The sequence below is a fragment of the Ochotona princeps genome, chromosome 6, assembly GCF_030435755.1.
Source record: "Ochotona princeps isolate mOchPri1 chromosome 6, mOchPri1.hap1, whole genome shotgun sequence".
Lineage (NCBI taxonomy): Eukaryota > Metazoa > Chordata > Mammalia > Lagomorpha > Ochotonidae > Ochotona > Ochotona princeps.
The window spans coordinates 79319173-79343392 of record NC_080837.1 but is presented as its reverse complement, the minus strand read 5'-3'; the positions used below and the strand labels follow the sequence as shown (position 1 = coordinate 79343392).

The 24220-nt window shown below is 58.4% G+C and overlaps 2 protein-coding genes across 7 annotated transcripts in view; one reads left to right on the top strand and one right to left on the bottom strand.

Annotated features, from left to right (window-relative positions):
• ENTREP2 (endosomal transmembrane epsin interactor 2) overlaps nt 1-10975 on the top strand; it is a 336201-nt gene extending 325226 nt beyond the window's left edge. The window contains exons 6-11 of one of the 3 annotated variants that reach the window (XM_058666543.1): nt 1577-1737; nt 2123-2258; nt 6580-6655; nt 8565-8786; nt 9772-9846; nt 10622-10975. In XM_058666543.1, coding sequence (XP_058522526.1) covers nt 1577-1737; nt 2123-2258; nt 6580-6655; nt 8565-8786; nt 9772-9846; nt 10622-10941 — 990 coding nt within the window. In that variant the 3' untranslated portion in view covers nt 10942-10975. Of the gene's footprint in view, nt 1-1576; nt 1738-2122; nt 2259-6579; nt 6656-8558; nt 8787-9771; nt 9847-10621 lie in introns of all 3 variants that reach the window. The other 2 variants (XM_012929205.3, XM_058666544.1) reach the window with 2 other exon arrangements.
• Nucleotides 10976-14510: 3535 nt separating this feature from the next.
• APBA2 (amyloid beta precursor protein binding family A member 2) overlaps nt 14511-24220 on the bottom strand; it is a 195980-nt gene continuing 186270 nt past the window's right edge. For all 4 annotated transcript variants that reach the window (XM_058666541.1, XM_058666542.1, XM_004593146.2 and 1 more), the window contains 5 exons: nt 21982-22161; nt 21083-21295; nt 20357-20476; nt 17345-17485; nt 14511-15187 (listed from right to left, as the gene is read on the bottom strand). In XM_058666541.1, coding sequence (XP_058522524.1) covers nt 15116-15187; nt 17345-17485; nt 20357-20476; nt 21083-21295; nt 21982-22161 — 726 coding nt within the window. In that variant the 3' untranslated portion in view covers nt 14511-15115. The remainder of the gene's footprint in view (nt 15188-17344; nt 17486-20356; nt 20477-21082; nt 21296-21981; nt 22162-24220) is intronic.

The window sequence follows — 24220 nt, the reverse complement described above, 5'->3', positions numbered from 1 at the left end:
GTTGACCTAATGAGCCTTTTCTGTGAGTTCTCAAACCACACGTTAGGCTGCCTTTTCTTGAGATCAAGTAGCTTCCTGCAGGCCCACCCGTTGAAATCCGCCCCTTCCAAGATGTGCTAAGCCAAGCTGCCGCTGCTTTTTAAAAAAAGATTTATTCATATTGGAAAAGCAGATATACAGAAAGATGTTCCATCTGTTGGTTCACTCCTTAAGTGGCTTCCATGGCTGGAGCTGAGCCAGTCTGAAGCCAGGAGCCTCCAGCCAGTAGCCTCCTCTCCCACACAGGTGCAGGATCCTAAGGCTTTGGGCTATCATTGACTGCTTTCCCAGGTCACAGGCAGGGAGCTGGATGGGAAATAGAGCAGCCAGGACCCAAACCGGTGCCCATATGGGATCCCAGCACACGTAAGGCGAGGACTAAACACTAAGCTCTCACACCGGGCTCTGAGCCAAGCTTCTTTATGAGCCCCCGGGGGGCCTAGGGCACTGCTCTGCTTGCCAAGACCCCAGCTTCCTTGCTTAATGGAGTACAGGCAACCCCCTACCCTGTTCATCTCCCTGCCTTCTCCACCTGCCCTACCATGGAAGGCCCCAGAACACAGAGCCACTGTGGGCCACGGCCCTTTGGCCCAGCACCTGTGGACATCCATGGTGAGGTGCCCATTAGAGCCAGAGCCATGTCTCAGGCACCTGCACACCGCAGCAGGAGAACCAGGCCAAGAGTGTGTACGCTGCTAACAGGACTCTACCTCTGTTTCCTCAAGGAGCATCCCAGGGTTGAAGATAGTCCCACAGAATGTTCTAGAACTCAGGAAAGCAAGCCCTTTTCCTCCATAGCCAGAGTGTACAAAGCATGTGAATTCCTGGAACTACAAAATAGTAACAGGTGCTGGGTGTCAAAATGTTTGAAAAATGCTGGGCTCAAGGTCTCAGACATTTGGTGTATTTTTCTTTCTTTTTTAAAGTATTTACGTGAAAGAGTTAGCGAGATCTTCCATTTTCCGGTTAACTCCCCCAGTGGCCACAGTGACTGGGGCTGGGCCAGGCCGAAGCCAGGAGTCAGGAGCTTCGGCTAGGTCTCCCATGTGGGTAGCAGGGGCCTCGCACTCGGGCTGCCTTGGGCTACTTTCCCTGGAAGTGGAGTAACTGGGACAAACGCGGTGCCCATAGGGGTTGCCAGCATCGCAGGCACTGACTTTTATCCACTGCGCTCCAGCACCAGCCCCCATTCAGTGCATTCTTCAACACAGGCATTCCCAGGCTTTTACCACCCCAGTGTAAACTGCAATAATCCTGAACAGGAGTCCAGTGTTACGGGGTGTTCCCCGCTGCTGTTTCACTCTGGGTGGAGACACGTTGAAGGTCCAGTGTCGTCTGACAGACTGTGAACATCAGCACACTCTGCCTGCCGCCTGTGTGTGCTGTCCTCAGGTGAGGGAGCCGTCCCTCGAAGCGCCGGCAGTCACAGCTCGGCGGTGTGAATCACGCTCGTCCCCTCCCGCACGTCAGCTTTAGATTAACTGGACACTAGCCATACACATCGCTCCAATAACTCCACTTTTCTTTTGTTTTCTAGTTCCTTCCTCAGAGGCCGCACTCCACCCACCCCGCCTGCCTGACTCCCCGTGGCACGGTCCTCCACCACACCCTGGATTTCGATGAGTTCATCCCCCCGCTCCCACCTCCACCCTACTACCCACCTGAGTACACCTGTACACCCTCGGCCGAGGCCCAGAGGTTGGTGCTCCCCCGCCACTGAAGGCCTGGCAGTGGGTGCACAGCTGCAACAGACCTGCTCCCGTGCAGGGTGCAAGTGGATCAGAACAAAGGCTAGCCATAGGCTGGTGTTAAGGTCTCTGCAGCATATCCAACAGGAAGATACAGGAAGAGAGTGCTGTTGTGTTCCCATGGCAACACAAACCGCCCACCCAAATTGGGCAGTGCATTTAACTTGTACCACTGCATTAATGATTTCAATAGATGTGTCATGGTGTTTCGTTGCATGAACACAGCTAGGCCTGCAGGGGGTGCTGGTGACCAGTGCTCTGGGTGCTTGGCAGGGAAGTCAGCTGTGGGGGCACCTTCCTGCACGGGTGACCATGTCCTGTTTCTGCTTCTGCAGAGGTCTCCACCTGGACTTTGCTCCCTCCGCGTTCAGCACCCTGTACGACGTGGCCATCAACAGCCCCGGCCTGCTGTACCCCGCTGAGCTCCCCCCACCCTACGAGGCAGTGGTGGGCCCCAGCCCTGCCAGCCAGGTAAGACCCGGGCAAGCTCCAAAAGCCCCACTCCGGGGTGGGGAGCTGGGTCTACTGCAGGTGCCCGTGCTGCAGCCTTGGTCCTGGTAGAGGAGGCAGACACCTACAGATTCCCAACCACCTCCACCCATCACCAGTTCTTTCTAGCCACTGACACAGTGCCTATGGTTGCACATCTGAGCTGAACATTCAGCTGCCATGCAGGAGGGGCTGGCATGGAGGGACTAGGGACGGAGCTCCCTGGGTAAGGCAGCATGCACGCTGTGAGCAGCAAAATCACTTCTGCACCCCAGTCCTATAACAGGCTGGGGTGCTTTAGGCCAGAGAAGTGTCTCAGCTGCCCACACTTGGGGCCTCGCTGAGCTGGGGCACGGGGCACACTGCCGTCACACAGGAGGCACAGGCAGGACAGCTGAGGGAAGTGGGGAAGGTGGTAGCGTTGGGGCCCAAGCATGGCTGAGGATGGGAAACAGGCATGACCAAGGGGCCCCGGGAGGGCAATGCCCAGCCTGGCCACAGCTACATCCAGCCGGCTTTTCAGCAGCCATGGAGCTGTGGGACAGATGTCCCTGCCCATCAGTGGCAACTGTGGGCAGACTAGGCCTCTAAGGAGACCCACACAGAGGCACCTTGTGCCGGCCCAGGGCTGGGGGAAGACATTCCCTCCCTGGCCTGGCACATGGGTGACCTGGGCATCATGTTGAGGTGATGCTTGCTTTAGGACTGTCCTACCACCACCTGCTGCAAGCCTGAGGGGCTGGACAGCCCATAGCCCTGGCATCTCGATCAGTGGCCGCCAGCCTCTTCCCTCTCTCCAGAGGGCACCACAATTGAGCAGGGGTGAGGTATGCCTGCGAGTTTGAAATTTCAAGCCTGGAGATTTAGGGTTTTTTTTTTTTTTCTAAGCTGAGCAGGGGGCACTCCCCTCTCGATGGGGCTCATTCTTTGTGTCCAGTGTGGATTGGTCAAGCGTGGCTTGCCAGGCGCCACCCTTGGCTGTGACTATAGCTTCCAGCTCTGTAGGGTGCCAGCCCAGTGCACTTGTCCAACCATCTTGTTGGTTGCAGGGGAGTGGGGTGGCGATGACAGCATCCCAGCCCCTGCTGCTGCCCCAGCAATGATCTCCAGGAGCCGGATTCCTGAGTGTGGGTGAGGTGTGAAAGGCCACAGATGACTGGGACAGCTTGCCCAGGGTCCTTAAGGAGGATGGTCCTGGGGAGACCCCACAGGGCAAGCAGCCCTGCAGCCAATGGGGGGGTCCCAGCATGGCCAGCACCTATGCCTGGAAACCCTGCGCCTCTTCAGGGTGTGGGGCTTTTTAAGGCTGTTGCCGCTGCTCCAGGCCACCTGCTCCCCACCTGGCCTCCGGGAAGCCCCTAGAGTGAACACTCTCGCCTCCAGGAGAGAAGTTCAAGGGAAGGATATGTGGTTGTATGTGCACAGCCTTGGAGAGCAGCAGGACCGGGAATGTGTTGGGAGTGTGTCAGGATTCCTGCAGGACCTCCGGTGTGGGCCACCCACACCCACACGGCAGCCGTGGTGTGGTCAGGGCTGTCCCACTGTGTTGCTCTGAAGAGTAGCACTCAGCGGGGGATGCCAACACTGGCTCTGAGACCGCTGTGGCGTCCTCCTCCACAACCCTGCCCCACCCAGGATCACTCGGTGCTGCCCTCTGCCCCCCCTTGCTATCAGGACCCCTGGGCCTGGCAGAGGCACTTCATGTCCCCGTTAGGACAAGTGGCATATAATTACCAGGGAATCCTGGAGTGGATGAAGCCTGGAGGATTATTTGGGGGTATGACAGGGCCGGGTGGGCTGCCCTGTGGGATGCCACCCGTAGGGAAGATGCCCCTGTGTAGGAAGAAGGGGGCACCGTGGTGGAGGATGTCCTCCTTGGCCCCTTCACCTAGACACGGGATGGCCACATGCTTGTTCCCTTAGGTTGCCATGCCATGTCTTCCTGTGATTTGAGGCTGCTTTTCGACAAGATCACGGGCAGCGAGTGTCGCTCCCTGGCAGGACTAAGATGTCATGGACAGTTTGGTGGTCCCACTGGGCATCAGGGCCCACATAGGGCTGTGGGTGATGGAACCATGAATCGGACAGCATCCTTGCCCCCATAGAACTGCCCGTCTGATGGGACAAGAACATAAATATCCTTGGGGCTCGCTGGCTGAGTCAGGGCAAAGAGCGTCAGCTTGGTGGGCACAGTCCAGGCCAAGGCCCAGAGCTGGGTGGCTGGGAGCCTGGCTGAGAGCCCCAGGTGCCTGAAGGGGGTGTCGCTGACACAGCCCAGGTGCACAGTGCGTGGCCGCAGTGGGTGTTGGTCTGCGGGATGCTGGTGCCCAGTGCTGGACAAGGGAGACATGCCTTAGTGGTACTTTGGCTATTGAGGATTCGGCAGCAGCGTGAAGATGGACAAGGCTGGACATCCCGAGGGAGGAGGGGGGACCGACCCCTGGATGTGCGGAGGTCACAGGAAGTGACCTGGCATTTTTAAAATGTAACCAAACTGTCTTTGGTAATTGCCTGGAGACTTTTTCTGTGATTGCTGAGGAGCGGGTAAGTCTGGTACCTGAGGGTTGCCAACACTGACCTGGCACAGTGGGGCAGAGTCCCTTCAGGGTATCCAAGACACCATGGAGGAAACGTGACTTCCTTGCCCAGATGCCAGTCCCTTTCCCAATGACAGGGATGGCTCAGGAGGCACAGCTGAGCAGTCCCTGGCTGCTGTCTCTGGGGTGGCCCAGGGCGACACAGGGGCCCTCCCAGCAGCCCTCCCACCTCCCGGGGGCGCTGATGAGCCTGGAGCTCCAGTTCACCTTACACTGAAGAGACTGAGCTGAGCAGCTTTGCACTCCCTGGGGCTTTCAAGTGACAGCACGGCTTCTGACCTGGGAGAAGTCCGAATACACGCCCCACCTGTCAAACCCCGTGGCTCACGAGAGCTGTCCTGGAAACCTGGCTGGAACCTGAATGACCGAAGGCCATGAGGGAGGGAGGCTTGGGCAGAATGTGACACGCGTCCCATTTCCCACTGACCTCACCCTCCGCGTGGTTTTATTTCTCCTGATTTCTTCATTACCAGAAGCTTCTTTTCAGACAGCAGGTTTATAAGTAACCACCCAGTAGCCGACACACACACATCAGTCATCGTCATCATCAGAGGTAGGGAGGAAACAGACCTGCAGCTTCTTGATGGAGAACTCTCCAAGTGCTGACTGTACATGGTGATGTTGATGGCAGAGCAGGTTACACTCCACAGGCACGGAGGAAGGGTCCTAGGAGAGTGTAGACAGCGTGGGCTCTCTGTTCTCAGGGGGCGGGAAAGCCGCAGCTCCAGTCCCTTTCTCGAGCTATCCTGGTTTGAAGGAGGCCAGGGTAGGACGTTGAGGCATTGATGGAGGTGACCAGAGACTGGCAGGCGAAGGAGGCAGAAATGTAATTCCTCGACAACCCACACGGGCTGCCATGGCTTCCCTAGCCAGCTCCAGAGCTTGTTATTGGCAACCCAATTTCCAGAGCTAATAAGAAAGAATACAGGATTCAGACAGTGGAGATTTCTTTTTAAGCTCACATCAGGGTGCATGGTGGTGGTAGTCGTGTTGTGACTGGATGACAGAGCTTGTCACGTTGGAGCCCCAGGGGCCAGCAAGGGGCCTCGGTGCCCTGGGACAGGGGTGGGTCGGCTGTGCCTGCATGCTGAGAGCACACAGGGCAAGACAAGGGCAAAGAGGGTGGCTTTTCCAGAGGCCACTGCCATGGGAGCATACCCCGGAAGCAGCCACCGAAGGCTCCTGACTGCCCGGCTGTGGTGAGGGCTTCCCACCCAACCAGGACAGGATGGGCCCCAGCTCAGCATCCCCTCTGCCAAAGACAAAAGGGAGGGTCTAGGGGTATCTGTGAGCCTGCTTGAATGGGCATCAGAAGGAGGGATATCCCATCTCTGTCCCAACTGAGCTGGCACCAGGCACGGAGCATCTCATGGCCATATGCCTTACCCCTGGGAGAGGGGAGCCGGGAAGAGAGTGGGTGAGTGAAAGAAGGGGCCTGGGTGTGAGGAGGGGGCTGGAGGCATCCTGTAGCCTCAGGGGACACCAACAGTGCCTGGAAGTGGAGGTGGGTAAGCACGGGCTAACCGTGGCCTCAGAAGGTGTTCCAGTTGTGAAAGGTCAGAAGAAGTGGCTTTGTCAGAGGCAACTTCCACACCCCTCCCCGACAAGTGAAGGAGACAGTAATTGCTGATTACCGTGTCCTCGCTGGAGGGCTGCCCAGGTCACCCAGGAACACCTACTCTGATGCCGTGTGTCTCCCCCTGTAGGTGTCAAGCCTCGATCACCAGGTGGCTGGGGCTAGTTCCGGGGAGTCCAGCGTCACTGCCGGCTTCAGCGCGCCAGGTGAGCTGCCCTGGCCAGGGTGGGAAGCCATGGGCTTGGGTCTTCCCACGATGTGGCTCTTCTTCCTTTGCTGGGTAGACAGACTGAGTCCCAGCCTCAGGGAGGCAGCTGGCCGAGTGTGAAGGGTCACAGGGTAGGAGCCTTGGCTGGTATCAGCAAAGCAGGTGAATGTCCCAAGGACTGAAGATTGGGCAGGACCTATCCTGGGCAGTGGCCAGGGAGCAACCAAGGTGGGGACCCACCAGGCTCCAGTGGCCTGCTTATTTGGACCGCACATCACCAGTGAGATCCTACCATGGACCAGGAGGAGTCAGGGCAAAGTTCCCTGTCCTCTGTCCCCAGGCTGGGCCAGTGTTTCGAGAGAGGCAGCTTGTGGGCTTCAGAAGCGACCTGGCCATCGGACCCTGAGAAGTGGGATCTGGGTACCTCCCAGGTGCCCCCTCACTGGGTACCCATGACCTTGTCCCTGCCTTACTGTGCCATGTGACAACCACATGTTGCACGTGCTTGCAGGGACAGAGCTGCCATGTGCCCCAGGAGCCCCTGGCTGTGCACTGTCAGAACAGGTGGAGACTCCGGGTGTGGGGGGGTCTGCCATTGAGCAGGTCCTGCTCACTACCCAGGCCTCTTGCAGCCAACCCCAGAGCTTAAGCCAGAGGCCCAGGGCTGCTCCGAAGACCAGACTCCAGGCGTGTGATGCCCAGGCTGAGAGTGCATAACTGAAGGGAGGCTTCTGGGACAACAGGCCAAGCAGGTGCAGTGCAGAAAGGTGGCTTCCCACTGGGTAGTTTTGTAGGGGTGAGGTGGAAGTCAGGTTCATTGTGTTGCTTGTCTGTCCATTGGCCTCAGGCCCTGGGCTGCCCGTGTCTTTGTCCAAATTTGGTTGAACCTGATTGCATTTATTTCTGGTTCTCTACTCTGTGCCCCTGGATGCCTGCAGCTGCCCCTCTGCCGGGCCACACGCTGTCCTGATGGAGCAGCCCTGGGGGAAGCCCGAACACCCGAGAGAATGTCCTCAGCTGTCCCACGGCCCATGCCTTTCCATTTTTAGAATCGACTCATCTGTGTCTTCGGAACTCCTTGCTGGGATTGGAGAAGCACATGCTAAAGCCACAGACAGGCAGAAAATTCACCTGTTTCACTCTACCAGGCCTTTAAAGGCCAGAATGGAGTGCAGTGGGCCCCTCCCCCAGGGTTCTGCCTGCCACGCCGTCAGCTATGCTGCGGAGATACTGGAAAATTCTAGAAATCAGCAATGCCTAGCATGTGACCCATCCCCTCTGCTGCCGATCCAGCTCCCTGTTCATGTGCCTGGGAAGGCAGTGGATAATGAGCCAAGTACTTGAGTTTCTGCCACCCACGGGGAGACCCGGATGGAATTCCGGCTCCTTGGCTTCACCTGGCCCAACCCCACTTCTTGTAGCCATCTGAGGCATGAACCAGTAGGTGAAAGATTGCCACTTCACAGAAGGAACAGATTCCAGAGCCTGTCCCCTGGAGGGGTTGGCCTGCAGATTCACTGTCACCCCACAGGCCACATCCTGAGCTGTGTCCAGTCCAGTCATTCGCAAAGAGCATGGGGCATGGTGCCACTGAAGCCTTCACGTACACACAGGACCCTGGGATGGGGGGTGGGAGCCGGCCTTGGAGTTTGCATTTCTGATTGGTGGCGCCAGGTGAGGCTCTTCCTGCCAGCCTGGGGCCCTAAGTTAGAGACCAAAGACAGTGGGTTGGGACAGGACAGCACTCCAGGTGCTGAGGGGGAGGGGTGCAGTGCAGCAGCTGGGTGCGGCAGGAGTGCCTCAGGCACCACAAAACATCCAGGTTTGTGAAGGGAAGGGGCTTTACCCACATCTGGGTGTCCATGGCCAACATCCCTAATGCTATGCCCTTTCTCTTGCAGCACCAGCCACCAGCGTGAGCCTTCCAGCCTCAGAGGATGGCCCTGGGCCGGCTCCAAGTCACCCATCCCCTGAAGGTCCCCTGGGCACCCTGCTGTCCCCACCTCCGACGCCGTCCCTCCACCACGTGCCCCAGGAGGCTCAAGCGCCAGGAACCTGGATGTTGTCAGGCCCTAGTCACCTGGCCCGCTCCACCAGTGACCCCACCTCATGTGCATCCCGTTTGACAGGTATGGTGTTACCCCTCCCCAGGTGTGTCTGCAGTTCTCAGTGACCCCAGAGTGAAGCTGCCCTGGGGACAGGGCCTTGATGTCTATGCCTTTCGTGCCAGTTGCCATACTCCCAGTGGAGGGGAGGGTGATCAGAGTTTGCCCACTGCATGGTCAGCCAGCCCCCCCCAACCAAGCAAGTGCCACATACCTGGGCCAGAGCCCGGAAGGGCTGAGGTGAAGCCCAGGAGACCTCTAGGAAGGGTGGAGCAGTCACTGGCTACAGCCTGGGGCACCCGCAGTTGTGTTCAGCAGCACTCCATGGATCCCTGGCAGTGTCCTGGGACTATGGGAATTGGCAGTGCCCAAGGCTGGATGTAGGACCTGGCACCAGCATGCCAAGAATATGCATTTCATACCAGCTTCCCTGAGAGGCTGTGCAGCCTTGGCCTTCAGGAACTTGGCCCCAGCCTTGTGCTGCCAGTGGAGCTTGCCGGCCCTGGCTCGTGATGTCATCCTAGGAGATGCCTGGACCAGTCTTGCCCCGGTGGGCTTGGAGAGCAGTGCAGTGAGTTGCCAAGCAGTGCGCTCCTAGCAAACAGCGTCCCATGGTGCACCTGCGGGCTGGCTACATCTGCCATCTCACTCCTGCTGACCCCTTCAGAGCATCTCTGGCCTGTGAGGGCCAGCACAGGTCTGCCATGTCCACGTTCACGCCTGAGGTCACTGGGAGCTGCTCAGGGCTCAGCTTTATGCTTTCCCTCCCCGCATGTCCACATGGCTCCTGAGGGACACAAGCAGAGCGGAGGCCACTGGCCTGTCCCCTGTCCCCCGAAGGTAGCAGTGGCTGGTTCAGCTGCACATGGCTGGCTAGATTCCAGGGTCCCCAGAGTACCCCAGATGTGGATACGGGTTCAGATGCTGGGGCTGGGGCAGCTTCTCCCTGCGCGCCTGTGTGTGTCAGCTACCGGCTAGCCCACTGGTAACCAAATTAATTTTGGTTCAGGGGATGCCTCTTCACACACACCCTCGTGCAGCCAGGACCTTGAAGCAGGACTGTCTCGGGCTGCTCCGGGGACTGGTGAGCTGCCCCTTGTCAAAGCATGGGAACCCTGCATGCCTGTGCTGAAATGGGGGTGGGTCGGCACTCGAGAGGCCTTTGCCCTTCACCACAGTTCCCCCACTCGTGAGCATCCAGAGGTTGTGCCTAATTCTTCATACAGATGAATGCTCGGGTGACACTGATGGGGGTTGGGTAACACTGCCCGTCCCAACCACGGGCATTTCTCTGCAGTTTCTGAGGCCAGGCTTTCTCACTGCCACCAAAAAGCTCCCACAATGGACCCAGAGCACGTTTGTCCTGTGGAACTCAGTTTGCACACATTGGGCCTGAGTGCACCTGCAGCTCACTGTCCTGGGGGGCAGATCAGCCCTTGGACGGTGGAACTTAAGCACCATTTCCCCAGCCCCAGCAGGTGTGGGCAGTGAGGTGGGGCCCTGGGTGGCAGTGTCTCATTCCACACCACCTCTGCCATCCCCAGCTCTACCCCAAGGGCAGACTGGTAGCCATTGTGCTGTCCCACGGATGACCAGGGCCACAGGACAAAGGTGACTCCTGCCCTGAGGCTAGAAGCCCCCAGGTTCCCACCCTGTCCCTGCCCTACTTCAGAGATGCCCTCTCTGCTCAGGGCTGGGAGGGGACATGGGCAGCAGGGACACACTCCACTCAAGCAGCAGCCCAGAGCCACAGGTCACCCGGGAGGACATTTGCCTTTAAGGAAATTGCTTCCTGACAGCCCTTCAATTTTGCCTCTCATCGTTTTCAAATCGTACTTCTTCTCACCTTGATTTTTCAGTTCCCACATCTCGCTCTGCCACGGCCACCCACCAGCGGCAACGGTCACCCCTTGGGGACTTCAGCACCTGCTATGCTGGCCTGCAGCTGAAGCTAGGGGCCTTAGAGATGGTCTCCAAGGAGCGGCCACACTGCTTAGCAGACAGCAAGGCCTATGCAGATACCACTAAGGTCTTGGTAGCGAAGTTTCTGGAACATTCTCACTGTGCCCTTCCCCCTGAGGTGCGGCACGTGGTGGGCACCCTCCGCATGGCGGTCACCTCCGAGGAGCGCCCTGTGGAGGAGGCCATTGTTAATGCTGGTGTCCTGGAGCAGCCATGACTGTGACACCAGGTGACTGTCCCTGCTGGAGCTGCCGTGCTGGGCAGAGGAGAGATGGGGGATACATCCAGGAAGTGTCCCGGGGGCTCTGCTCCAAGTGGATGCAGTCCCTCGTGGATTTCAGGGCTGCTGCATCCCATGTGTCGTGGTTAATCCAAGTGGTGGTCTCGCGCGTCCACGGTGAACTCCCTAGTTCCATGGGAACACTGCAGCACCTGGAACTGGTCGGCATCTTGAGGATACAGTGCCCGGGGCACTCATGTTGACTCAAAGACAGCAAGCACCTTCCAAATAGGGGTCGTTGTAGGCGGCAGGTTAGGTGTGTGTCCCGACCCAATCTCGTTTGTGTTGAGTGGACAGAGGACGTGTGGCTCCAGAAACCAGCCCGCCTCTCAGCCCTGGGCCCACTCCAGTACAGATGCCATCCTGGGCCCTGCTGTTTGTCTAGAAGGCTGTTGTACACACACACACACACACACACTGAGGGACTGTGCCAGGCTGGGCCACCCTGGGGAGCAGGCAGGTGCCCCAAGAGCCTCCTCTCCTTGCCCCTGTACGTCCTCGCCCTGGCCAAGCCTGCCCTTTCCCCCAGCTTACTGGTCATGGCTGGCCAGAGGGCTGGGAGCTGGAAGAAAGCAACCCTGACCAGGTGATGACAGCTGTGCTCTTACCACAAGAGCCTCCCCGGAGGTGCTGAGCCCGCATGAAACAGGATGGATCTCTCGAATGTTTTTGAGGCAAGGCTTGTTGACATTCCACGAGCAAGTCCCCCTGGAGGAGGAACCGACTGCTGGTTTTCCAGAATAGCACAGTGTGCCCAAGGACTGTCTGGCCTGGAAACCAGGCCACTCCAGTCCCCAGTGACAAGGTGGGGTAAGCCCCAGTGCACAAGCCCAGCAGGGGTTCAACTCCTGGGAAGATGCCCACTCCTGGGCCCAGCCATGTCCCTGGGTCACACCTACGATGGGCTACACCTGGCTGGCTTCTTAGTAACACAGGACCCAAATCCCAAGGACTTTGCAGTGTACGGCTGGGGCAATGGGATGGAGGTGGTGGTGGGGTGAGCAGTGAATAAGCCAGCCTGGTGCTCAGTGTCCTGTGGGCCACATGGGCTCCAGCTGGCTGATGCCTTCTGTAGGTTCTGGCCTGGATCCTTCAACCCCAGCCCATCCCATCCCCACAGGCTCTGCCAGCCACACACTGAGTTCTGAGTTTGCTTGCACGGCAGTTCTGTGCTGTGGATGCAGAAACTACACAACTCCGTGTCCTTGGGCTAAAATGGTCTACTCCCAGAGATGAGGCTGGGAAGGGCAGACGGCCCTCCTTGGACACCTGCTCAGGGTCCCAGGTGGGTGCTACAGGAAGCTCCGGGCTTGAGAAGGAATCCCTGGCAAACAGTTGCAGGTCAGAGTTGCCAGGGAAGGTGTGGACTCCTGGCCCAGGGGGTAGCTCGTTTCCTCCCCCAACCAGTGTGCGCAGCTGCCAGGACACCCTAGGGCCTTGAGGGTGGTCAGCCAGGCCCACTCGGGACCCCAGGTCTTAGGCCAGCAGGATGGCAAGGAGGGGAGCACCATTCATGAGGACTGATACTATCAAACTGAGTACTGGGGGCGCAGCTGTCTGACAGCTGGCAGCTATTGCCTTCCCCCCGCACAGGGTCAGGGGGTCACCGATGCTGCCAGCAGGACAATGTACAGGAAACTCTTGGGCCCCAGGGACTGTTGATAACAACTGCCGAGGTTGTATTCCCATCCTTGTACCTCAAGATGTTTTAATAACGATCAGTGTTTTAATAAAAAGTATTTCTGGTCTCTGTGTCTCGGAAGTTGAACTGGGTGTGAGGCAGGCTGAGAGCTTGCGTGGAGGGTCCTGAACCAGATGGGCATGGAAGCAGCAGAGGTTCCCTGGGGAGTGGGAGGGCAGGTGTGAACCATGCTAACACAAAGCCAGACCCCATGGATGTGACACCAAGGGCTTTCTGGCACAGCTGTCGCTTGGGAGGCCTGTGAGAACAACTGGGTAGGAGTCCTGCTTCCTGGAAGGCAGCAGGGCAAGGCTCAAGCACTCGGGTGCCCGGCACCCACACGGGCAACTCGGAGGGAACTCATGGTTTTGGCTTGGTCTGGCCCTGGCTGTTGCAGGGGCATTCGGGAGTCCTGCCCCCCGTGTCACCTGCTATGCCTGGGTGGTCACTCAGTCCCCAGGTAAGTGGGCCATTTCTGGATACCAGCTTTTGTTTAAGAGGCAAAAGAGTTGTGTCCTGCTCTCAGTTCCTCAGCGGAGAGGGAGGTCCTCTGTGCTGCCCCTCGGACAGCATCTCCTATTAGATGTTTCTCTCTGCACCTGCTGTCCACTGGGCACCCTCTCTGGGAAAAAGAAGGTCTTGGAGCTACAGCTCACTTTGCAAGACTGATCGATCCAGTGGCCAGGATAGTGTGTACATTCTCTGACAACTTCACACCCTGAAGGAGCTCCCTAGGCCATCTGCAAGCTTGCCGTTGTCTGTGGGAAGGCCAAGGTGGGGAGGGGTACTGCTTGACCTGCCCGAGGTGCTCTGGGCTGCCAACCCTCCTCTCACGTCTACTGGCTAAAGCTTATGCTGACCTTGTGCCACCCCCGCTCCCCGGTGATACCAGAATCTGACGAAAGGACCCAGAGACTCAGTGTGGGGGCTGCGGCAGGTGGCGCAAGGGTCTGGTTCCCACCATGCCCGTCACCCACACTCACGCACCTCTTCCGGAGCTGCAGGGCCTGAAGTTTCCATCTGCAGACTGGCTGGTCCTGCTCAGTGAGCCCGAGCAGCTGCATTGGGTCTCCAGGGCAGGTGGAGGAAAGGGTGTGAGGGGAAGGCTGCCCCATGACCCGTCGCCATCACCAACACCCGGTGACCTCGTTGGGCGAGGTCTCCCTCTTACCTCCCGCCAGCAGACTGGAGTATGACAGTGCCGGGATGGCTGGGCGTCGCTGTGAACAAATCAGCCACACGGAGCGCTTTGCATCATGACTTTGAGTTTATTAGCGACACGCGCCAAGTCGTCTAGGGTCAGCTGCATGCAACACACAGGTTACTCCTTGAATACAGTAATCCTGAAGCGCGAGTTACTGCGTGGTAAGGCTTAATAAGTCACAGTGTGTTCTTCACGGCCTGGGCCAAAGGAAAAAAAAAAGGGAGAGACTTCCAGACAAAAAGATATGATACACTGGGATCTATGTTGCCGAACTAGAGGACGGGACCTTGATCTACTCGCTCTGACACTGCCCACGCCGTGGGGAGCGGGGCGTCTTGGCCAGGGCACTGCACTCAGCTGCTGCCGCAGGGCCCACAGAGGACAAGTTCTGTTGTGTGCAAGGGCAGCGGGCGTGTGTGGACGTGTGTGTCTGTGTGCCCGTTCTACCCAGGTGCCAGACCCTGGCCCTAGTGCCCTTGCTAAGCATGCTCCCACCTGGCAGGGAGGCCTGCGTGGAGAACCTGCTGGGAAATTCAAGACACCAGATAAATTCTCAGGAGACTCCAGGCAGGTGAGGACTGGAGGGGGAACAGCTGCAGTCCCTGGGTCACTGGAAAAAACCCTCAAGTCCAAAGAGAATGGATGGCCGCAACCCGGGTCCAAGGGGTGGTCTTTTCTAAATAAATATTGGAATTGTGAGGTGGTGGTCATCGTCCTTTATTTAACCCAGGAACCTCTCCCTTGTCAGGAAATACATCAACCACATATCCCCCAGTGGACAAAACAAGCTACATTCTGGGAGCCGGGCTGCCAGTGATGCCACCAAAGCAGCCACTGAGCCAGCCAGGGCCCCCTTCCCAGAAGACCACGTGGGTGGGCACCCCAGTTTGCTCTCCACAGTTTCAGGAAGGACGGACACACAGTCACCCACACACAGGTCAAAGGCCCTTGTCGGGCACAACAAACAGTTCGGAACGTGGCGCAACACGGGGAAGTTTTACCAAGGTTTCTTCCTTCTCTGAAGATCAAGACATACCCCTTTTGGCAGGACAGGAGAAAGGTGGATGGTGAGGGCATGCCCTTCCGGGGAGTCTGTGTCCTTGGCCAGGCTGGGGACTCGGGGATTCAGGTCCTGCTCTGCCCCAGGTCGGGGAGTGGGGACGAGGAGGCTGTGGACTCCCCTGGTCCCAGGTGTCCCGGCTGTGCAGTGCCACAGGCTGGTGGGCCTAGATGTACAGCGGGGTCTCCTGGCCCGTAAGGAGCCTGAACATAGCAGCAGGCATGGTCTTCATGTGGATCTGCAGAGATGGGGGAAAGGTGGCTGAGCCAACCAGGTAGAGGGACTGCCCAGCATGCACCCCCTGCGTGAAGCACCCAGGTTTGGGTGTGCAAACCAGAGCAGGCGCTGGGTGACACAGCATGGCATGTATTGCCCAGTGACTTTGCTTACCCCACTAGGGCCACAGAGCCCCCTCGCTGCACAGCGGAAAGGAGGGGACCCAGAGGAAGACAGCCCTCACACTTCTTACAAACTACAAGGGGCCACAGCCAGTGTCCGGGAACCGGGCCACTGAGAGGTAAGTACTTCAAGATGCTACCCTCCCTGGCTCCAAAGGGGCCTGGGCAAGCCAGCAAGCAGACCCCTGCCCAGGGAAATCAAGCATGGGTCTCCTGGTGGCCATGGAGAGGGTAGCTCTCTGCTCCAGTCTGGCCAGTACCAGCCTGCAGGCTCATCTGGGCCCAATGCCTCTTGCCATGACCTTGGTCCTGAGGGAGGTGCTGGCATGGGCAGGGAAGGGGAGCTCTCACCTTCCTGACCTCCACTTGGGAACACTGGTTATGTTTTTCTGGGAGACTATTTGTAAAAGGAAGCTGGTGGAATCCCTCCATCCCCTGCCCCAGTCCTGGCAGCTTACTGAAGGGGCAGGCTGGGCTGGGGGACGGTATCCGAGAGCCGCCATCTGGGATCCCAGCCAAAGAGCAGCCACACCCCTACCTTCCACCTGTGAGGCTGCAGAGATGGGTCCTTCCCTCATACACACACCTCCCACACACTGACACACAGCCCCAAACACCCCAACACAACCCCACACACATCCAACACCATACACTCTGAAACATTACCTCACGCACACACTACACACCCCAACACTCACCTAGTACAGATACCACACACACCCTATACACTCACTGCCAAACAACCCTATGCCTAACACACATCCTACAAATGTCCCGAACATTCTAAAACATGCCCCAAATACATGACACACACCCTGGCACATACTTCAACACAATCCTACACAAAACCCAACACACACTTCCCCAACACACACTCTACACACACACACCCTGAAACACATACCTCAAGACACCCTACATATCCCGAAACATTCATGGATACACACACTACAACACCCAAGACATGCCCTAAACACTCTTCCCCAAACGCCCTATACACCTTGAAACTGGGACCTATGTTGCCCCAGCACACACCCTGACACACAAACCCCAACTCTACATACTCTCCAACACACCCTACACACACCTAACACCCTGACACACAAGCCCCAACGTGTATCCTACACAAACCTGATGCTCAACGCCTACTACATATGGCCCAACACACCTGGCATACATGCCAACACACCCTACAACACTCGACACACCCCCACACACCGTGTACACATCACAGTACTCACATATCACATCCTACACACAGACACTAACTCACACATCAGCCCTTACTCAAACCCACAGCACCATCGCCACACATGTATTTACCTGCACCATGCTCACTGCCACAGACACGCTCATATACCCACGTTCACATACACACATCCATAGACCCTTACACACATACCCACACACATGCACACCCACCACACTGGACAAGGCTTCCTCCCAGTGCACTGTGCTGAGTCATCTTCCTCCACCCCCAGGCCACAGAGCGCTGGCCTGGGGGTGGTGAAAACCCAGGGATACCCAAGCATCCTGGCTCCAGGCAGGAAGACCTGGGTGGGTGGGGCAAAAGACTGAATCCACAGCGTGGTGGCTGGTGCCTTATGCCTGGACAGGGCTGGTCCTGTGGGGGGCCTGACCCCCAGACTGGGCAGGCTGCATCTGGTTCTAGAAGCGGGATCCAAGGGGCGCCACCCATGGCCTCCTGTGCACTGAGAGGCAGGCTCCCCTGCAATGGGACAGCCCAACCTGCCAGCCTGAACACCTTAGTCACAGGCACTCCTGGATCAAAGATAGCTTGGCTGATGCCCCCTCTGGTGCCCCCAGAGGTCAGAGTGTGGAGGAACCAGAAAAAGGTACATCCAAGGTCCCACAGCAGACGTGGACTCTGCTGAGGAGGGTGGCCTGCCCTGCAGCAGGAGAGGCTGCTCACCAGGGCAGCACAGGAACCAGCCTGGCCCCAGCCAGGCCAAGCAAGGGCACCAGGGTCATCTTACCTCTCCCACTGAGTTGGACAGAGCTTGCACGATCTTCTCGTGGGCCGTAGCCACCACGCTCTGCCCATTGATCTCAATGATGCGGTGGCCCACTCGGACGCCGCCTCGCTCTGCGATGCCCCCTCGCATGAGGCTGCAGATCTAAGCACACACAGGCCGGTCAGCCTGCAGATGCCCGCCACGTGGACGAGCACACCCACATGGGATCTGCTACCAAACCCCTGGCCCCCATTCCCAGCCATCCTCGAGGCAGCCTCTGCTTTAAGGTGTCTGTGGAGGTGGGGGATGGCCAAGTGCACAGCAAATGCACGTGCTGGCTGCCTCTCTGCCAGCTACACCCTACTCCTTTCAGGGGAGAGGGAGGCAGCCACGGCCTTGGGAGTATGTGTCTGGGGAAGGGACAGGGAAGGCTTTAGGGTTGTCTTAGCTGCTAGAGATCTATCAACAGCCAAGACCTAAGACAGGGACGAGGGCAGGGCTCCCAAGGGCGAGGGCTGTGGGCTCACAGCACGGGAGGGCTGCCCCCAGGAAGTGTCCACACAGTGGACACAGACAGGAGGACACGCATGCCTGCAAGCCCCAGCTGCAGCCTGCGGGGAGAGGTGGGTTCAAGGGTGGAGCAGAAGAGATGCAGGCGGGTCAGGTGAGTCTGGCCTTGATGTAAGCATCACAGGCTTCTGGAAGCCAGGCCCATGCGTGGGGATCCCAGGGCAGTGCCCACAGCCTGGCTCTCCCCATAGGGTCCCTCCCTTCCTGGGACTAGATGTTACAATCCTGGCAGCAGAGCCCAGCTCCCATGCACAAGTCACTGCTGTCCAGAGAGGAATAACGAAGACTTGGGGAGATCTGGCCACCTTGGGTTACCTGGTGACTAGGTACACTACATGTGCCTGGGCCTGCACTGGCATCTTCCCCTGTCCCCCGTGACCTAGGGGGCTTTATGACAAAGGTCACTGGCTCTTGGCAGATGCAAGGGAAGGTGCGAGTGGCTGGCTTGGACATTGCTGGTGGCTGCCGTCTTGGAGAGGCCACCACAACGATGATAATGACAACAGGAAAGCAAGGGAAGAGGGCCGAAGGGGGTCTGCAGAGGGGATTCTGGGAGGATGGATCCACACCCTGGCTCACAAATGGCTGGAATCTGGGCCAGGTGAGCGAAGGGTTCATGCACACAGTGGCGATCTGCCAAGTGCAGGCTGGCCTGGGCACCACTGCTTCTAACTTGACTAAGTACATTATACGGGCAGGAAGCTGGTGGCTTCAAGCTGCAGGTTTCTTGGAGAGAGAAGGGTTAGATTTAGAAATAACTTTAACTAGGTCATTTGGGGCCCGTGTGCAAATAAACGCATTGTTCTTGGGGTGTAATGAAGCTGAAAATGGGAAAGGCACTTATGCAAAACCAGCTCCAAGGGAGGGGGATGCAGGCAGACTCCTCCAGGAGACTCGGGGGGAGCCAAGGCTGTCTGGCACAGTGGGGTGGGGACAGGGGGTTACACAGGGCCAGGACTGTTGCTCCTATTCCCTGCCCCAGCAGCATCTGAACCATATTTCCCGGCAACGGCAGGTGGCGCCATGGCCTGGGAGGAGGCCCCTGTTCAACACACAGAAACACACATACTTGTATGCAGATAACTGTCTGGAGGGCCCTCCCTCCCTCCCTCCCTCCCACGTCACAGCAGCTGCAGACTGACCCGGACTTCCTCAGCCAGCTGGGGTGGCTGCCACTCATGCCCAGGTGGGTGTGTCGAGTGGCTGACCAGCTGGCTCGTGGGGCAGGTGCACTGGCCCAGAGAGAAGTCACCAAGCAAAATGCAACCCTCCTGTGTGGGTCCAGGGGCCAGGAAGCCTTCCTCAGGGAAGAGTCCTGGGTTAGGAGGGCCTCGCAGTGCATCTTGGTGAGCTTTGAGAGTTCTCAGTCTCCACGAGCACCTCAGGAGGGGACCCAGGGGAAGTGACCTGCCCAGCAGCACGCTCACCTGGGTGTGGCTGACAGCTGCTCTGAGCCCCAGCCCCTTCCCTAGCCTCTCTGGTCCATGAGGTTGGGCTGGTAGAATATGGGTGGAAACGGCCAGGCTGCTGCCCACCTGGCCCTGGAAGTCTCCACCGGGCGTCTCCTTTCAGCTGCCAGCCACCCCAGAACATCCTGGGTACCTGGTGTGGGCAGCAGTGTCCCTGTTGGCCTGCATCTCATGGAGACCCAAATCCCACACCCCAAAGCGTGGGCAAGATTGGTTCCAGTCGCCAACTGGCCTGCTCGGACACACCGGACAGTAGGGTGCCTTGAGTCCAAACCCATCTGGTGCCAGTGTGGGGGCCCTGCCTCCGTGCAGCTGTCCTTTCTGGAATGTTCTCCCCTCATTTCTCCTCTGTGGGCATGGGTGGGCACACAGCTCACCAAACCCCATGTGCACTTTCAGTTGCTGGACACTTGGCAGGCCGACACACCTGTGGTATCACTGGCCTTTATCTTACACATTCCACTGTACGGCCACATCACTGTGCACCGGGGCCTCCCCAGGAGGAAAGCCTAAGAAAACGGAGCTTGTGCTGGCCACGGAGGGTCGCAAAGTGAGACGCCTGAGCTGAGCCTCTTGGGCCTAGGGATTTTTGGCTAGGTGAATGCTCACTCAATTCCAGCATCACCTCCTCCTGGCTCCTTAGTACTTGCTAAATAATCCAAAATCCTGCTGAATGGCTAAGGAAGTGAAGGAATGAAAGATCGAATAAATGCGTGACCTCTGCATTCAGCACAGTGAGTCTGCTGGCCAGCCTGGGTGCGAGCAGCTACGGCGGCCACAGCCCTCACCCCCACAGCAGGTGCTTGCCAAACAGTCCCACTGGGACAAGGGTGGGTGGTAGAAACCACAGCACAGCCACACTTCCGCCTGGAAACCAGCAAAGTCCCCTGCCGCCAAGGCCCAGGTGCCGCTGCCTCCAGCCTGCTGTGCCCTGGCCCTGCAGGAGGAAGAAGGGGCGGGGCGGGGCGGGGCGGGGCAGGGTGGAGGGACTCACAATGCCGTTCTGCACGCTGAAACCCAGCTGGTACTTGAGGTCCGGCCGCTTGATGAGGACTGTGGTCACCGGCGGGCAGCTGACGATATTGAGTTTCACTTGCATCTGGTTCTTCAGGCCCTGCAGGGCGTGGGGCGGGGGTCAGGGCTGCAGAGGATGCCTCCCCGCCCCCAGCCTTCACAGGGCGTCCAGGACACTCATGCTGTGTCTCAGTTCCAGAGAGCTCACTGCCCCGGGACCAGCAGCAGCCATGCTCCACGGAGCCAACATTGGCCTGGAGGTGCTGCCCATGAGCAGGTGGGGCGAGGGGGTGGGGCGTGGAGGCAGACCCCACCCCACCCTCAGGGCAGCCAGCTCAGCGAGCCTGAGCAGTCAGGACTTGGGGCTCCAGGGAGGCTGTGGCAGCCACAGACATCACAGGGGCCTCCACCAAGAGGCAGTCTGCGGGCTGCTCCCCGAGACTGAAGCTCCTTGGCTACACCGGCTTCGTGTTCTCTGCCTGATGCCGGCCAGGGGCAGGCAGCTCAGCCCCTCCCAAGGCCCAGGTTGTCAGGGCAGACCCCTCCTCACCCCCAGGACGGCCAAGTTCAGCGGCATGACACAATGTGGCTCAACCAGGGCAGCCATAAGGCTGGTGGATGTCTACGGGTCTTGCTCCCCCTCGTGGGTGGGCGAGATGAGGTGAGGCTGGGGAGACCTCATGACAGAGGATCCCCAGGTCCCTACCTTGATGATGCCCTGGCAGGTGGCCAGAGGCAGCCCCACCAGGCTGGTGCCATTGATGGACATGATCTGGTCTCCGATGCTCAGCTTGCCGGAGCGGGCGGCTGGGCCACCATTCATCATGTTGGCTAGGATTACCGTGGGCAGGATGGAGCCCCAGCCGGACTCGACGACCACCACGCCCAGGATCTCGCCTTTGTGTTTCTCCAGCTGCAGCTGTGGGCAGGCAGTGGCGGCTTGCCAGTCATCCTGGCCCCAGGACTCACTCGCATCATCACCCCCTGCCCAGCCTTGGTGATCAGTGCCAGGACCATTCACTTATCTGGTCACCCCACAGCAGGCACGGTCACTGTTACACAGTGAGCACCCAGTGACCCCCACTCAGGCGGACACCCGGGATCAGTCACACTTCGGCTGACAGATGCTTCACTCATTCATCAGGCAGACAGATGCAGGCTACACCCATGGCATTTGCTTTTGTATTCTAGAATATTCCAGAGCCTTCCCCACCCCCAGAGGGGGGGGAGCCTCTCCACCTGGGGAAGTCAGGGAGAGGCATCCGAGGGGTGCTCAGCATCAGCTCTGGAAGGAGCTCTGCAAGGTTACAAACGTGGCCTATCAGCTGCTTCTCGGCCACCAACTCTTGGTGCCCACACAAGTGCCCAGCCCAAGGCAGGAGCAGCAAGGTGTGCACACAGGGCTGAACTTGAGACTTGACGTGAGCGCCAGGATATGTGCGAGGATCCCATGAAGGCCAGCTCCCAAGTCCTCACCTGGTGTGGGGGCTGAAGCCCTGGGCACTGTCTGGCTTAGCCCGTGGCTGCCCGGCTTACACAGCAGGAGTGGGCAGAGCAGGGGCCCCGTGGCTGGGGCAGGAGGTGCAGTCGGCAGGTGCACCTTACCTCCTTGCAGTTCTCCGAGTTGGAGAAGTGGATGAGGTCGTCATTGTACATCTCTTGGGTGTTGATGATGTCACTGTACTCCTTCTGGCTCAGGTCCTCAGGGTTGATGCCATTGGCCCGGAGGAACTCCTGGTAGGCCACGCTGAAGGCCTGGCCGATGGACTGGGCGATCAGCTGGGCCTGCGGGGAGGGAGCGCGGGCTCCTGAGGGGGGAGGTGTTGCAGCATGGCTGGGAGGGGCGCCTTCCAGGAAGGGAACTGTGGCTCCCACCAACACCCCTTGTGAGTCACCATTCAGTAAATCTTCCTTTTGCTCTCTTTTTAAAGAATTTTTTGATGAGGCCAGTATTGTGGTGAAACAGGGTAAGCTGCTGCCACCTGCAACACTGGCATCTCACACGGGCACCGTTTGCATCGCGGCTGCTCCACTGCCCATCCAGCCCCCTGTTAACAGCCTGAGAAAGCTCCTGCACCCAAATAGAAGACCTGGAAGAAGCTCCTGGCTTCGGCCTGCCCCAGCCCCGGCTGTCGTAGCCATTCAGAGTGAACCGGCAAACGGAAAACCTCTCTCTCTTTCTAACTCTGCCTTTCAAATAAATAAAACAAACCTTTAGAAAATAAAGATTTATAGAGACACACCCATTGAGCAAGCATTCCTGGTCATTCATTCACATCCAGGGAGCCTTATAAGGCCTGGGGCCAAGCCAGTGCAAAGGTAGGGAAACCCAACCCAGGTCTCCCCCATCAGGAGAATTCCAATCACTTGGCCATCATGGCGCCTCCATAATCCGCATCAGCAGGAGCTGCCCCTGGGATGCCAGACCAGGCCCTGGAATCCCGCGTTTGGCAGGTCTGGTTGCCTTGGCTGCTGGGCCGGCACCTGTTCCTTTTCTGCTGCTGTGTGCCCACAAGACGTGACCCTGACGGCCCCCAGCTGCGATACCTCCTGTCAGTCCCAAACACTGTAGGACACAGCGGCTTCCATAGACAGCCTGGGGTAGGTGTGGATTCTTTGCTAAATACCCTATTTTGGATGCTTTTCTTCTTTTCACCCATCTTATTCCCAGACTGGGCTTGAGGTATGCTTGCTGGGGAGTGACACAAACATCCCAACCTTTAGCAATCAGGGAGGCAGCTCGTGCAAGCCCCACAGTTCTGGCAGGCAGAAGAGTATGGTCTCGGGAACCCATCCCAGACCTCACAGGGCAAAGCACTTCTTCCGCCTCCTCCAAGCTCCTCCCTGGCCCTAGAGGCCTGGACAACGGTGTACCACTACGGCAGGGTCTTGCTGGCCACCAGCTGGGATACATGTGGTAGACAGCACCAGATGGGCATGTGGCCCGCAGCCCTGGCAGAGCTCCTGTTTGCTCTCTGCTCCCCACCCACCACCCCAGGTGCCACCAAGGGGGCCTCTGCATGGGTGCCCTCAGAAAACAGTGACTCAAAACCAGGTGGGAAACAGACACCTAGTCAAAATGCCTTTCCCATGCACTCTGCTGGACTGTGGGGCTACAGATAAATGTCCACGCATAAAAGTGGGCCTGAACTCAGTGTGGGTCCGGAGTTCAGGCCTCTCTAGCTGTAATCACCAGGTGGTGCCACAGGCTTGGACATATGGGGAGCCAGACTGGGGCAGGGGGCATGGCACTAGAACAGGGTGGGGAGTGGGCAGCAGGCACCTGCTCCACTCCAATCAGACTGGGATCTTAGGAGCTGTGGACACCGAGACAGCTCTGCAGGCCCATGCTGTTTCTGCACCTGGCTGAGCTCGTCCATGGGAAACAGGCCTGAGAATGTCAGAGTCCTTCCCTGCCCGACCTAACCCCCAGGCCAGGCAGGTACTGGGCAGGGGACACGCAAGGGCCCCCCTTTGGGTTCAATTGGAGGGATCCTCCCTCCTTCCTCCAGGGCCCAGTTGGAGGTCTCTGCACAGCCTCTCCTTCTGCCCTGCAGAACTGGGAAGGCAGTGACCACCATGTCATTCTGTGACCTCTGCCCTCCGCCACTCGGGCTCCTCTGTGACTTCCTGCTCCTGGCTCTCTGGTGACTTTCCCATTAGCTGACTGCCCACCCCTCACCTGCCTGCTCCTTGCCCTACATGGCCCATTGGGCAGCCTGTCCCCTCCTGGGCCAACCCTCAACCATACAGAACTGTGCCCTGCTATGGGTCTCCGTGCATCAGCAGCTCCACGGTCAGGCATCCTTGCCTACACGTACCTGCTGTGACTTTAAGTTGACAA